General features: G+C 45.9%; 1 protein-coding gene across 4 annotated transcripts in view; it reads right to left on the bottom strand.

Moving 5' to 3' along the window:
- LOC139276258 (rho GTPase-activating protein 6) overlaps positions 1-14,841 on the bottom strand; it is a 686,192-nt gene that overhangs the window by 373,669 nt on the left and 297,682 nt on the right. Inside the window, exon 1 of one of the 4 annotated variants that reach the window (XM_070893983.1) lies at positions 6,805-7,308. The exons of the other annotated variants lie outside the window; for them this stretch is intronic. Within the exon in view, the coding sequence (XP_070750084.1) occupies positions 6,805-6,870 (66 nt within the window). The 5' untranslated portion in view covers positions 6,871-7,308. Of the gene's footprint in view, positions 1-6,804; positions 7,309-14,841 lie in introns of those variants that run through there. 4 annotated transcript variants of the gene reach the window in all.

Here is a 14,841-nt window from a genome sequence, read left to right as displayed (position 1 = left end):
AGCTTTAGAGGATGATGGAGAGGGAGAGGAGTGAGGAGAATGTGCTATTTTTTGTAATTAATAAATTCATTTGCTCATTTGGTAAAGGCACTGCTTGATGCAAGTAACTCACGCAGCTCAAAAAGATCCCAGATTGGATCCAGTCTTTAATGAATTAGCTGATTTCAGCTGGCACTGTAGCATTAGCAACACAATTGGCCTCATGCACTTCAGCGAGAGAGTCTTAAAATCAGTAACGGTTTCCACAGCAGATTGCAGTTGAATGTTTCCTGCTAGAATGTCCAGATAGGATGAGGCTTCACACACTTGAACAGCCTACTAGCGTTCAGTGTCTAGAGTCACACTTGAAGAATGGAGATATGGGGGGAAGTTGTCTGTGAAATCATATCCCTAGAAAACACTCAGAACCTCCAGGAGAGGATTGGAAAATATTGGAAGTGGGAAAAAATCATCAAACCGCACACACAAATAGCACAATGACTTTGTTTCAATGTCATAGCATTTGTATTAGAGAACATTTTTCATTTGTTTGCCAAATACTTTTCCATGATAACAATACTGCACCCTAAAATTTCTCACCAAGATATTCTCTCACCTTTCCTCCTTCAGCCCATGCACTGAGCGACTCCTTGTCCTTTGTGATTTCGGACTTCATCTCAGCTCCTCTTTCTCTCTCACCTCTAAATTTTGTGACCTCCTGTCATTCCTAAAATTCTAGAATCTCTTCTATCCATACTCACAGCCACCCACTTGACCTTACCACGCCCTGGGCTTTCTATCACAGACAAGGCCATCTCCGACCAATTCCTTGTATGTCTCACCACCCATCCAAAACCACTTCCTTCTGTGTCCGTCCTTGGAAATGCTCTCCTCCAAATCACTTAAATCTGCATTTTCTAAATTCCAACTGCCTAGCCTTTGGCTCTCCATTTGCCACAACACTTCTACAGCTGCTTAATCTGCTTAACCCCTCCCTCGTGCCCACCTTGTCACATCCCAGCCGATCCCCTTGGTATGACTCCTATTTTTGCACCCTTACGTATCCCACAGACAACTGGTTTAGCCATCCATCACCGTATCTGGTAGGATTCCATTAAGCGCAATCAGAACACATTCTTATGTACCTGAAACACACATTACTCCAGGACCATCCTAGAGAGCAAAGATAATCTCAGGTTTCTTTTCTGCACCACCAACTCTCTCCTTAAACCCCTCTAACAAACTTCCCCCCCCAGGCTCCCTCTGCCCTAGCCTTGAATCCACGGGAGGAGTTTTCTGAGGGATCAGCGGGACCCGGATGTCAAGCGTCTTTTCCAGATGTTGGGTCTGTCAGTGCTGGACAGACCCGACACGCAGCAGTAGGGGAGGCACTTCAGGTCATTATGGCCTTGTTAACAGACCATTAAGAAATATTTTGAGCTCGCCTTTACATTTTACGAGGTCGCCCACGGGGTCCACTCTGCTTGGAGATCATGTCAGGTAAGGAGGTTGGGAATAGTATGACAACAACAACAACTTGTATTTATATCGCGCATTTAACGTAGTGAAATGTCCCAAGGCGCTTCACAGGAGTATTATGAGATAATAAATTTGACACCGAGCCGCATAAGTAGAAATTAGTGCAGCTCAAAGAGGTATGTTTTAAGGAGCGTCTTGAAGGAGGAAAGAGAGGTAGAGAGGCGGAGAAGTTTAGGCAGGGAGTTACAGAGCTTAGGGCCCAGGCAACAGAAGGCACGGCCACCAATGGTTGAGTGATTATATCAGGGATGCTCAAGAGGGCAGAATTAGAGGAGTGCAGACATCTCGGGAAATCATGGGGCTGGAGGTGATTCAATCAATCACAGGCGGTCCTTCGAACGAGGATGACTTGCTTCCACACGAGTTCATAGATGTTTCAATGAAGGACCCAATGTTCCAGACCTGAACTCCAACTGAGGGGGTGGAAGAAGCCTGTGCATGGATTTTTTTAACGTGTGGTGACCGTTGCACATCAGCCACCACACGGGCTTGACAGAGCTAGGCCTTTATCCAGTGGCAAGGATTAACCAGGACAACTGGAGACCTGCTCTGCTGCATGGACCTAGTGTGCACACATTGCAGTATGGGAGAGGCAAGGCCATGGAGGGATTTGAAAGTAAGGATGAGAATGGAATCGTCTCATTACTTGACAGCTGCAAATGTGCTATAAAAGCTTCCATCTCACAGCTGTTCACTTTCCAAGCTCAGAAGCTGTTGCTTACTGCATTTGGAAGACAGATTGAGCTTTATGCAGGTTGTAAGTATTTGGAGTAAACTCTCTATCCTATGTCACCTCATTGGAACAACCTCTCTCACCGTTGACAGATCGCTTCTGTCATCGCAAGTTCACCCGCCATCTATTACATTAGCATCCGTGCCCTTGAAACTATCTAACCTTGGTCCCCAGAGTCCTACCACAATCAGCCCTAACACCAGCAGCACCAGGCACACCAGCAGCCCCATAACACCAACCTTCTCCGCAATCATCTGATGCTACACATGACACAGGGCATCAGCACCTGACCACATTGCTGCCTGGGACGCCAGGGATGGCCTCACCATGGCCAGATTTACTTCACTCAATGCTGCACGCATTGGTTGCCGCATGATGCACCAGTGTGGCAACATTCCACATCAACACTATAAAGTGTCCCTACAATGCCTAAGCCATTCCTGCCATACTCATCAGCATTGCGGGGGGGGGGGGGGGGGTACCGTTATGTCTCACCATTCATTGCAACTCACTAAGCCACTACCAATGATGCACAGAGATCTGTCCAAGGATAAATAAAAGTTTCAATGTTTGACACCACATTAACAGGAACTTTACATGAACATTGCATAAAACACCCAAGTGTGTTGTTAGTTGGTATGATTGGACTAGGATAAGGGTGAATATGAGGGGTGGCTAGTGAGATGGGGAAGTGATAATGTGGTAGAGAGGGATGGGTGGAGGTGCAAGGTAAGTTGGTGTGAGTAAGGATGTGCAGGAGTAGAGTTGGGAAGGCAGAGTGATGGGGATGTGATGAGAAGCACAGCAGAATGAGGTTGAGTGTGGCTTTGCAGTAACGTTTCATGATCTACTGAGATCATTCAAAGGTTTCCACCACTGCAGCCTGGTCATCCTGATGACATCCCTGCTTGTGTCCTCCAGTGCAATGTGCAACCAGGCTGCATTGTCTTCTGGGGAGGTCTCGTTTGCCTATTGGAAGGGAAGAGAACCTCCCTACGTGCCGAGACTCCCTCCATAAACATAGTGAGGGAGTCATGGGAGAGCCTGGGTTTAGCCATGCACCTCTGTGCAGTGCTTGTCAATGTTTGGAGCACCTCAATGTTGTAGAACACTGACAGCACAACAGTCAAAATAAATTTGCACTTGGTCCCTTTAAGGAAACCAGCCGATGACGTGTCATCAAATTAATTCATCAGGCCCGCTTCCTTCAATTGGCCGGCAAATGCGCCGGGCGGGCTTAACATGCCCAATCAATGTAAAATAATTCCGCACAGCGTGCTGGAGCCAGCAGCATGGTTGGGACCCGCCACTGACATCGCCCACCGAGGTAGGGGAAATCGCGCCCACGTCTTTCCCCAGTATATGTCCTATCTTTTCTCATGCCTTTTCCAAGATCAACTTGTCCATTAGATCCATCACCTCCTCCCTTGACCATATCTACACTAAACTGCTGACCATCCAACTAGTGAGGCTCCACACTGGGAGCACATCAGTCCGTGCTGGAATTGCCCTATAATTCCAAGGGTGCCAGCCAACGTCCAGTAGCTCACTCAAAATGCCATTTTAAGCCTGGATAGTGAATGTTGGCAGGTTAATCAACCTCTGTGGCAGCATCAGTTTTAATTAATCAAGTAAGGTAGAGAGAGCGTATAACAAGAAAAAAATTAATCCCATTAGCTCTCCTGTTTGAAACCCTTATCCATGCCTTTGTTACCTCTAGACTCGACTATTCCAGTGCTCTCCTGGCCAGCCTCCCACCGTAAACATGAGCTCATGGAAAACTCTGCTGCCCGTATCCTGACTCACAGCAAGTCCCATTCACCCATCACCCCTGTGCTCACTGGCTTACATTGGTTCCAGGTCTGGCAACACTTTGATTTTAAAATTCTCATCTTTGTTTTTAATCCCTCCATGGCCTCGCCCCTTCCTATTTCAGTAACCTTCTCCAGCCATACAACCCTCTGAGAACTTTGCTCTCCTCCAATTCTGGCCTTTTGCACATCCCCAATTTTCATCGTAACACCATTGGCAGCTGTGTCTTCAGGTGCCTTGGCCCCAAGTCTGGAATTCCCTCCCTAAATCTCTCCGCCTCTCTCTATCTCTCTCTTCCTTTAAGACGTTTCTTAAAACCTACCCCAGTCGCCTGTCCTAATATCTCTTTATGTGGCTCAGTGTCAAATTTTGTTTGATTACGCTCCTGGGAAGCACCATAGTACGCTTTATTACATTAAAGGCGCTATATAAAGTTGTGTTTGTTTAAGCTAAAGAATATTTTTTTTACCCTTTCACCTTTGTTGTACAGCATGGAAAGTGGCACTACACCAATATCTGTTTGCTTATCTCTCTGATTTATAGTTATTACCTGCCAGAGCTCTCTGAAGACAAATTGGAGCCCAATGCAGAAACCTCCACTGGAGCTTTCAATGCACGATGGCATGCAGAACCAGCGTATTTAGTGGCACTTTACAGGGAGCTGTTCATCTGACTCCAAATCACAAAAGAAAGTCTGCTGGTCACACCACTTACGTGATGGAAGAACTGTGCATCAGCAGTTAATGACACTCCGACAAGGTAAAAGGGGGTTATTATTCCTTGTAACAAAATGTTCGCAATGATGGAGAGCACGGAGCACTTTAGTCCAACCCCAACCTATAATTCAAATCAAAAATGCAAAGCAAAAACCCAACCACAAAAACCACTCAGCTGCAAAGCCAAAGTTCTAGGATGAAATGGGTTGACACACACCCATCTTAAAGTGACCATTTAAAACACTAGATGGATGATTGTAACCAGAGAGTAGGTGAGATAGACAATTTACTGTAAATTTCAACACAGATGAATGTGGGTGTATGCAACTGTATAAATTGAGACATTTCGGGATCAGTTCATGAATGAAAACCTGCAGTTGAGCTGTTTTGAATATGTTCAAATTATTTTATGTACTATAAATCACTACATCTCCCTGGCAACAGACGTTTTTTTTAAATTGTCGCAGTTATTTAAAGCATATGTCAGTAAACTCTGAATGCAATAAAACAAGCCCAAATATTACTGACCACAAGAGGGGAGATTTACTCCACCTTCTCATCATTAGTAGTTAATTATCAGGAGAGAAAAAAATCCTGCAGCATTTATAAAATATGTTCATAGAATCACATTTGGAAAACGCATTATAATATATCCTGTGCCACTAACAGGTTAGTCTGGATGTAATGCTATATTCCAAAGCAGTGATTGGCTTATAATGTTTTGATTTTAAAAAAATCATTCTCAGGCTGCCGGCGTCACTAGCAAGGCTGGCATTTATTGCCTATCCCTAGTTGCCCTTGAGAAGGTGGTGGTGGTGAGCCGCCTTCTTTCTGAACCACTGTAGTCCGTGTGGTAAAGGTACAACCACAGTGCTGTTAGGCAGAGAGTTCTAGGATTTTGGCCCAGCGACGATGAAGGAACAGCGATATATGTCCAAGTCAGGATGGTGTGTGATTTGGGAGGGGAAGTTGGAGGTGATGGTGCTCCCATGCACCTGCTGCCCTTGTTCTCGGTGTTGGAGGTCATGGGTTTGAGATCTGCAGTGGTTGAAGCTTTATCCTGTATATAGTACACACTGGCCACAGTACTCCGGTGGTGGGCCGAGTGGATGTTTAAGAAAATAGGGCATTAGCAGTGCTTTTTTTAAAACTTTGACATACTTTGCTGTTAATGTTGGTAACATTTGGGCCTATGATCACATTGTTTAAATAATCTTTGGTTTAAGGAGCCCTCACTAGTTCTTATCACAAACCATCTGTTAACTTGAGATGGTCGAACTTGTTGCAAAAAGACTTTCGGAGAAATAGTTTGTGAATGATACTGAAAACCATTAAGCATTACCCGAACGTCACTGACACAATTCACATTTCAATGATAACGGCAAACAGATTTAAACAGTATCTGTAACACCACAGGAAGTGGCTGCAGCAATTATTTAAAGGAACACGACTGCACAGAAAGGGTTTGTTAAACCGAACACAGGGTCATCATAACCAAGGGGGGGTCTGTGACACAACAAACCAGCAGCCTGCCCTGGATATAAGGACCAAAGCATACCTCGTCATCATTTTTCTTTAAACACACGGGAAATGTAAACAATTTCAGAACTTTTGATGACAGAAGTTTGCAGCGTTTGTCATTGCAACAGAGGAAATAGGCACGCAATATTAAGTTAATAGGGGTTCTTCCATTCCTGCAGTTCCCTTTCATCGTTAAGGAGATCTTCGGTCATGGGGACATTAGTTTCCTATGTTGTCATTCTTATATCCTGCAACAAGTAACGAGCTTTTCAACACCCTGCTCGCATTCTCAAATGGAGACAGTAATGTGTGGGCGTGTATAAGCAGCTTGTACATAGTCTTGAGTTAATCAAATTTAAAAAAAATGAAAATTTAAAAGAAAGGCAGAACCTCAACAGCACATGCCTAGCTGTGAATCGTGGCCAGCAATTGGAAGGGTGCAGAGGGGGAAAACAATCAGCATTCACTTTTTTAAAGAGAGAGGATAAAAATAAAATAACTTACCACACACATAATCTGTTTCTCAAAAAATACAGAGTCTGCCATAGTTGATGCATTGACTATCCACATAAACCAGTTCTTGGAGTCAGTTGTAAAGCAAAGTGATGGAACTCGAATGAATGTCCATGAACTATGATGTGAGTGTCGCCAGCTCTCTCACACTCCAGCTCTGGAGAATCCGGGTTTATGTCGCATTAGTAGATGCTCATACTTCTTATTTTTACATATATATATGGTGAACAACGCCGATTATCATCTTTAACTGCTAGCCCCACTTCAGTGTGATTAAGGTCAGACTGGAAACAGCATATGCTGAGCACTGCCCGGCCCAGACTGCAGAAAGATAGTTCATGATAAGCCCTTCGCAATGTAGGTGGTTCTTTGTGGGGGTTTCTCAACTGACGACAAGACCCAAGACACTGACACATCCATGCTCTGAATCTGATAAAGGGATCGCTCTGCCCCCCTTTAACGAATAAGATGACAAAACCAGACGCAAGCTGGAAAATAGCAGTTGTTCCCAGTCGGAAGACCGCACTAACCTCAGATTCCGATGTGTCGAGCGCTTGTCCACACGTGCGCCCTCGTACTCTGAAACATTTACTGCCGCTCACTAACTTCAGCAAAAAAAAAGCAGAAATTACGAAGCAATCACGAAGTACTAAAATTAGCACAATGGCGTGGAAATTGTTGGTCAGCTCTCTCATTTATGCTGCTAGTATCATTTACCCTGACAGTCCTGAGTGGCTCAAGTGAACGCAGTAATCTGAAAATCTATAAACTCATCAGCAAATTTTCATCAGCTTGTAAATATGTTTTTTTATTTGTTCATGGGATGTGGGCGTATCTGGCAAGATCATCATTTATTGCCTTTGCTAACTGCCCTTGAGAAAGTGGTAGTGAGCCTCCTTCTTGAACCTCTGCAGTTCCTGTGGTGAAGGTACTCCCACAGAGCTGTTGGGGAAGGAGTTCCAGGATTTTGGCTCAGTGGATGAAGGAACAGCGATATACTTTCAAGTCAGGATGGTGTGTGGCTTGGAGGGGAACTTGCAGGTGATGGTATTCCCATGCACCTGCTGCCCTTGACCTTCTAGATGGTAGAGGTCACAGGTTTGAGAGGTACAGTCAAAGATGCCTTGGCGAGTTGCTGCTGAGCATCTTGTAGATGGTACACACTGCAGCCACAGTGTGCCGGGGGAGTGAATATTTAAGGTGGTGGATGGGGTGCCAATCAAGCAGGCTACTTTGTCCTGGATGGTGTTGAGCTTCTTGAGCTGCACTCATTTAAGCAAGTGGAGAATATTCCATCCACTCCTGACTTGTGCCTTGCAGATGGTGGAAAGACTTTGGGGAGTCAGGAAGTGAGTCACTCGTTGGAGAATACCCAGCCTCTGACCCGCTCTTGTAGCCACAGTATTTATGTGGCTGGTCCAGTTAAGTTTCTGATCAATGGTGACTCTCAGGATGTTGATGGTGGGGGATTCAGTAATGGTAATGTCACTGAATGTCATGGGACGTTTGTTGTAGAACATAATACTCTTTAAGGAGGACCTTGATTACAATGGCTGCCAGTGCTAAGAGAATTCTGCTTTCCAATACTTCTTTCAGCCAGCATTGCCATCCCTTAGGATTTTGGAGAGCAATTCACTTGCTAATCAAGGTGTCAGCCTCGGCTCAATCACTAGCACTCTTGCCTCTGAGTCAGGAGGTTGTGGGTTCAAGTCCCACTCCAAAGACTTGAGCATATAACCCAGGCTGACACTCCAGTGCACTACTGAGGGTGTGCTGCACTGTTGCAGGTGCTGTCTTTCAGACGAGGTGTTAAAATGAGGCACCGTCCGTCCTCTTGGGTGGACATAAAATATCTCATGGCACAATTCAAAGAAGACCAGAGTTCTCCCCAGTGTCCTGGCCAACATTTAGCCCTCAATCAACAGCTAAAACAAATAAATTAAAGAGGAATTCATTTCATTGCTGGTTACGGGAGCTTGCTCTGTGCAATTTGGCTGCTACATTACAACAGAAACTATATTTCAAAAGTAAAGCACTTTACGATAAACTGAGGTCATGAAAGGTGCTACTTAAATGCTCGTTTGTTTCATTTAGTCCTGCAATTTCCTGTAGAGTGCTATTTCTTGTGTTTGTGATTCACTGGAAAAATTAATCCTGCAATTTATTTTTTTTAAATTTGAATGAATCGCGAACACTTAAAAGAGAAGTTTCCGAAAGAATGGCAACAGTAATTTGTGCTGAAGGATTGGATATTGGTTTAAACCATCATACCACTGAGTTCTTCATCTTGGCCTCCATTGTTGCAGGAAAGAGTGAAAGAAGGTCAGATACTTTCTGTGGAGGGAACATCAGAACAGGGGAACACCATTCCACCATTCAACAAGATCATGGCTGGTCTGTACCTCAAACTCCATGTAACCTCCTTTGCTCAACATTCCTTTATATTCCCAGCCAACAAAAATCTATCAATCTCATTCTTAAAAATTTCAATTATCCCAGCATCCACAGCCTTTTGCAGGTGAGAGGTCCAGATTTCCACTCCCCTTTGTGTGAAGAAACACTTCTTGATTTCACTCCTAAATGGTCCAGCTCTAATATTAAGATTGTGCCTCATTCTAGATCCTCCTACCAGAGGAAATAGTTTCTCTCTAACTACCCTATTAAATCTCTTTATCATTTAAAAGATCTTGATTAGAGGAAGAGTTATAGTAACTAGGCTGAGTGTGGCATTGATGCAGACTTGAGAATGTAATCCTCTAAAAACTATTGTGGCTTAGGCAGACCAGCAGAGAAAGCATTTACCCTCAAATAAATTAAACATTCCTTGTTTGAGCGCTGCCACATTTTGTCATGTTCTGAATCTTTTTCCACAGGAATGATTTGGGAAAAGAGTTACTGTAACTGTTGTATTTTAAAACAAAGTGTATTCATGCAAAATTTTTTAAAGCATCTGACACAATAGGTAGTTAAGACGCTAATAAGCTTGCTTAAATTTTGTCCCCCGATTAGATTATAAATAATAAGCAATTAGTTAGTTTGTGTCAGTAATTGATAAGCACCTCACATCCACTATATTGGGGAGTCAACAACATTCACACTAAGTTACACGACCACGCAGTGGTCTGGAGGTCCCACGCAGACTGCTCACTGGCTTTTCAATGCAAGAAACCGCGCTGCACAAAAATTTGAATGGGTCGCTCAGCCAGTTAAAGGTTCCATACACCCAAAAGAAAATTAGAGGAAACATTGCTTGACAGGCCTTCTTTTTCTGGCTTTGAGCAATAAGAGATAAAATACAGAGGCAAATGCAGACAAAAAGGCGCTTGAAACAGGATGCTGTGCAGGCAGCTAGGTTTTTGACACAGAAAGCAGTGAAATAGTAAGGCCCACAAAAAGGCTACAATAAGGATAGAATGCAGGACAAGTTCAAAATTAGTTAGCGAGATGGCCCAGTGATGTGGGGACATTTTTGTATTATTACATGAAGAAAAATTGTACTGATTGAACCAAGTGAACTTGATCATAATTGTGCCTCTGTATGATTACTTGATTTGAAATAAAATTTAAAATCAAGTAAACATACAAATGTTTACAAAATGTTATTAAACGTCATATCGCCAATTTTTGTTCAGTCTGCCTTTGGAGACACATGGATTACATGTGTGAATCAAGTTACTGGTTCAAGTTGCAAGATGATGCTGTTATACAAGTAGATGTTGGGCAGGATAAGTCAACTCCCCAAAAAGTACGTTGTTCAGACTTCTTACATGACTGATTAATGCCACTAAACCTGAGAAGGCATTTATGCTAAGTCCAAATTTGTAACAAGTGCATGGTTCTTTTTTTTAACAGAGAAGTTTCTTTGTACTTTAATTTTCCTTGAAAGTAGCATAGATATACAACAATTTGCATTCATATATCACCCTCAAGGCACTTTACAGAGCAGTAGCAAGAGGAACAGAAACACCAACCTAGAGGAGAGAGTATAGTACACATCTAATCATACAATCCGACAACACAGAAGGAGGCCATTTAGCCCTTTGTGCCTGTGCCGGCACTTTGACAGAGGTATCAAATTAATCCCATTCCCAGCACTTTCCTCATAGCCTACAAATGTTTTCCCTTCAATAATTTATCCAATTCTCTTTTGAATGTTACTACTGAATCTGCTTCCACTATGCTTTCAGGCAATACATTCCAGATCACAACTCGCTGTGTTAAAAAATGTAACTTCATGTCGCCTCTGGTTCTTTTGTGAATCACCTTAAACCTGTGTCCTTTGGTTATTGACCCTTCTACCAATGGAAACAGTTTCTCCTTACTTACTCTATCAAAACCATTCACGACTTTGAACAGCACTATCAAATCTCCTCTTAACCTTCTCCATTCTAAGGAGAACAACGCTAGCTTCTCCAGCCTTGCCACAAAACTGAAGCCCCTCACCCCTGGTCATCATCATCATCTTCATAGGCAGTCCCTCGGAATCGAGGAAGATTTGCTTCCACTCCTGAGGTGAGTTCTTTGCTGGCTGAACAGTCCAATACAAGAGCGGCAGACTCTGTCACAGGTGGGACAGATAGTCGTTGAGGGAAGGGGTGGGCATGCTCTTTCCACTGTCTGCGCTTGATTTCTGCATGCTCTCGGCGTTGAGACTCGAGGTGCTCAGCGCCCTCCCGGATGCACTTCCTCCACTTAGGGCGATCTTTGGCCAGGGACTCCCAGGTGTCGGTGGGGATATCGCACTTTATCAGGGAGGCTTTGAGGGTGTCCTTGTAACGTTTCTGCTGCCCAGCTTTGGCTCATTTGCCGTGAAGGAGCTCCGAGTAAAGCACTTACTTTGGGAGTCCCGTGTCTGTGGCATGCGAACTATGTGGCCTGCCCAGCGGAGCTGATTGAGTGTGGTCAGTGCTTCAATGCACGCACACACACACACACACACACACATCACCATCATAGGCAGTCCCTCGGAATCGAGGAAGACTTGCTTCCATTCTTAGCGTGAGTTCTTAGATGGCTGTACAGTCCAATACGAGAACCACAGACTCTGTCACAGGTGGGACAGATAGTTGTTGAGGGAAAGGGTGGGCAGGGAGTCTGGTTTGCCACACGCTCCTTCCGCTGCCTGCGCTTGATTCCTGCATGCTCTCGGCGACGATACTCAAGGAGTTCAGCGCCCTCCCAAATGAACTTCCTCCACTTAGGGCGGTCTATGGCCAAGGACAGCCAGGTGTCAGTGGGGATGTCGCACTTTATCAGGGAGGCTTTGAGGGTGTCCTTGTAATGTTTCCTCTGCCTGCCTTTGGCTCGTTTGCCGTGGACAAGTTCTAGGTAGAGTGCTTGCTTTGGGAGTCTCGTGTCTGGCCTGCGAACTATGTGGCCTGCCCAGTGGAGCTGATCAAGTGTGGTCAGTGCTTCAATGCTGGGGATGTTGGCCTGGACGAGGACGCTAATGTTTGTGCGTTTGTCCTCCCAGGGGATTTGCAGGATCTTGCGGAGACATCGCTGGTGGTATTTCTCCAGCGACTTGAGGTGTCAACTGTACATGGTCCACGTCTCTGAATCATACAGGAGGGCGGGTATTATTATGGCCCTGTAGACCATGAGCTTGGTGACAGTTTTGAGGGACTGATCTTCAAACACTCTTTTCCTCAGGTGGCCGAAGGCTGCACTAATGCATTGGAGGCGGTGTTGGATCTCATCATCAATGCCTGCTCATGTTGATAGGAGGCTCCCGAGATAGGGAATGTGGTCCATATTGTCCAGGGCCACACCGTGGATCTTGATGTCTGGGGGGCAGTGCTGTGCGGCGAGGACAAGCTGGTGGAAGACCTTTGTCTTACTAATGTTTAGCGTAAGGCCCATGCTTTCATACGTCTCGGTAAATACGTCTAATATGTCCTGGAGTTCAGTCTCTGTGTGTGCCCAGATGCAGGCGTCGTCCGCATACTGTAGCTCGACGACAGAGGTTGGAGTGGTCTTGGACCTGGCCTGGAGACGGCGAAGGTTGAACAGCTTCCCACTGGTTTTGTAGTTTAGCTCCACTTCTGTGGGGAGCTTATCAACTGAGGTGGAGCATGGCAGCGAGGAAGATTGAGAAGAGGGTTGGGGTAATGACACAGCCCTGCTTGACACCGGTCTGGACATAAATTGGGTCTGTGATGGATCCGTTGGTAAGGATCACGGCTTGCATGTTGTCGTGGAGCAGGTGGAGTATGGTGATGTACTTTTGGGGCATCCGAAACGGAGGAGGACGCTCCATAGACCATCGTGGTTGACAGTGTCAAAGGCCTTTGTAAGGTTGAAGAAGGCCATGTATAAGGGCTGGCGCTGTTTCCTGAATTTTTCCTGTAGCTGTCACACTACAAAAATCATGTCCGTTGTGCCCCGGAGGGGACGAAATCCGCACTGCGACTCCGGGAGGAGCTCCTCGGCCATGGGGAGATGACGATTGAGGAGGACTCTAGCGACGACTTTCCCAGTGGTTGATAGCAGGGAGATTCCTCTGTAGTTGCCGCAGTCGGACTTGTCCCCTTTTTAAAAGATGGTCACGATCACTGCATCTCTAAGATCTCCCGGCATGCTCTCCTCCCTCCAGATGAGAGAGATGAGGTCGTGTATTCGCGCCAGTAGTGCCTCTCTGCCATACTTCAGTGCCTCAGCAGGGATTCCATCCGCTCCCGTAGTCTTGTTGTTTTTTAGCTGTATTATGGCCTTTTCTACCTCATGCAGTGTTGAGGTCTCACTGAGGTGGTGGCAGATAGCATGCTGCGGAATGGGGTCGAGGACACACGAGTCAAAGGCAGAGTCTCGGTTGAGGAGATCTTCGAAGTATTCCTTCCAGCGGGCCCTGACTGCCTCGGTGTCCTTGATGAGTGTTTCCCTGTTCTTGGCCAGGAGTGGGGTGGGGCCTTGGGAGTTTGGTCCGTATGTGGCCTTGACTGCGATGAAGAATCCTCGCACATCATGGCTGTCGGCCAGCTGCTGTATCTCCTGTGCTTTCTCCATCCACCACCTGTTCTTTAGGTCCCGGGTTTTTTGTTGGACCTTAGCCTTTAGCCGTCTGTAATGCTGCTTTGCTGCTCCCGAGTTGGGTCGCTGTTTAAGGCTCAGAAATGTCCTGCGCTTGCAGTCTATTAGTTCTTGAATCTCCTGATCATTCTCATCAAACCAGTCCTGGTGTTTCCTGGTTGAGTGACCGAGCGTCTCCTTGCAGACACTGGTTATGAAGGCCTGGAGGGCAGACCAAGCGCTGTGGGCATTCTGCGTCTCGGGGTCATCAAGGCACGCCAGGTTAGCTGTGAGGCGCTGACTGCAAAGGATTCTCTTAGCTGGGTCCATAAGTGCTCCGGCATTGACTTTTTTGCGACAATGCTTCTGTTGCCCCCTTCGCTTTGGGGCTATGTTGACGTCAATGATGGATCGGATTAGGCAGTGGTCCGTCCAGCAGTCGTCAGCTCCTGTCATGACATGAGTGATGCGCACATCCTTGCGATTCCTGGCTCGGACGATGACATAGTCGAACAGGTGCCAGTGCTTAGAGCGAGGGTGTTGCCACGATGCCTTGTATTTATCCCTCCGGTGGAACAAGATGTTGGTGAAGACAAGTTCACGATCTAGACATTTTGTCAGGAGCCAGCTACTGCTGGAACTGGCTTTCTCTACCCCCTCTCTGCCAATCACGCCTCCCCAGAGGTCTGTGTCCCCGCTGACCCTGGCGTTGAAGTCGCCGAGGAGGATCAGTTTGTCGCCCGCGGGGACGCAGAGCAGGGATTTTTCGAGGTTGGAGTAAAAACCCTCTTTGGCCTCATCTGTTGCATCGAGTGTCGGGGCGTAAGCACTGATGACTGTGGCGCACTGGTTCCGGGATAGGGTGAGTCGAAGCGACATGAGGCGTTCGTTAGTCCCACAGGGGGAGTCTCTGAGGCAGTCGACCAGCTCGTGTTTGATGGTGTAGCCGACTCTGTGGAGGCAGCATTCTGCCTCTGGTTTCCCTTTCCATAAGAAGATGTAATCTCCACTGTAGTTAGA

Source organism: Pristiophorus japonicus, chromosome 11, assembly GCF_044704955.1.
Source record: "Pristiophorus japonicus isolate sPriJap1 chromosome 11, sPriJap1.hap1, whole genome shotgun sequence".
NCBI classification, from domain to species: domain Eukaryota; kingdom Metazoa; phylum Chordata; class Chondrichthyes; family Pristiophoridae; genus Pristiophorus; species Pristiophorus japonicus.
Note: the sequence above shows the minus strand (reverse complement) of the source record. Positions and strands in the feature narration are given on the sequence as shown.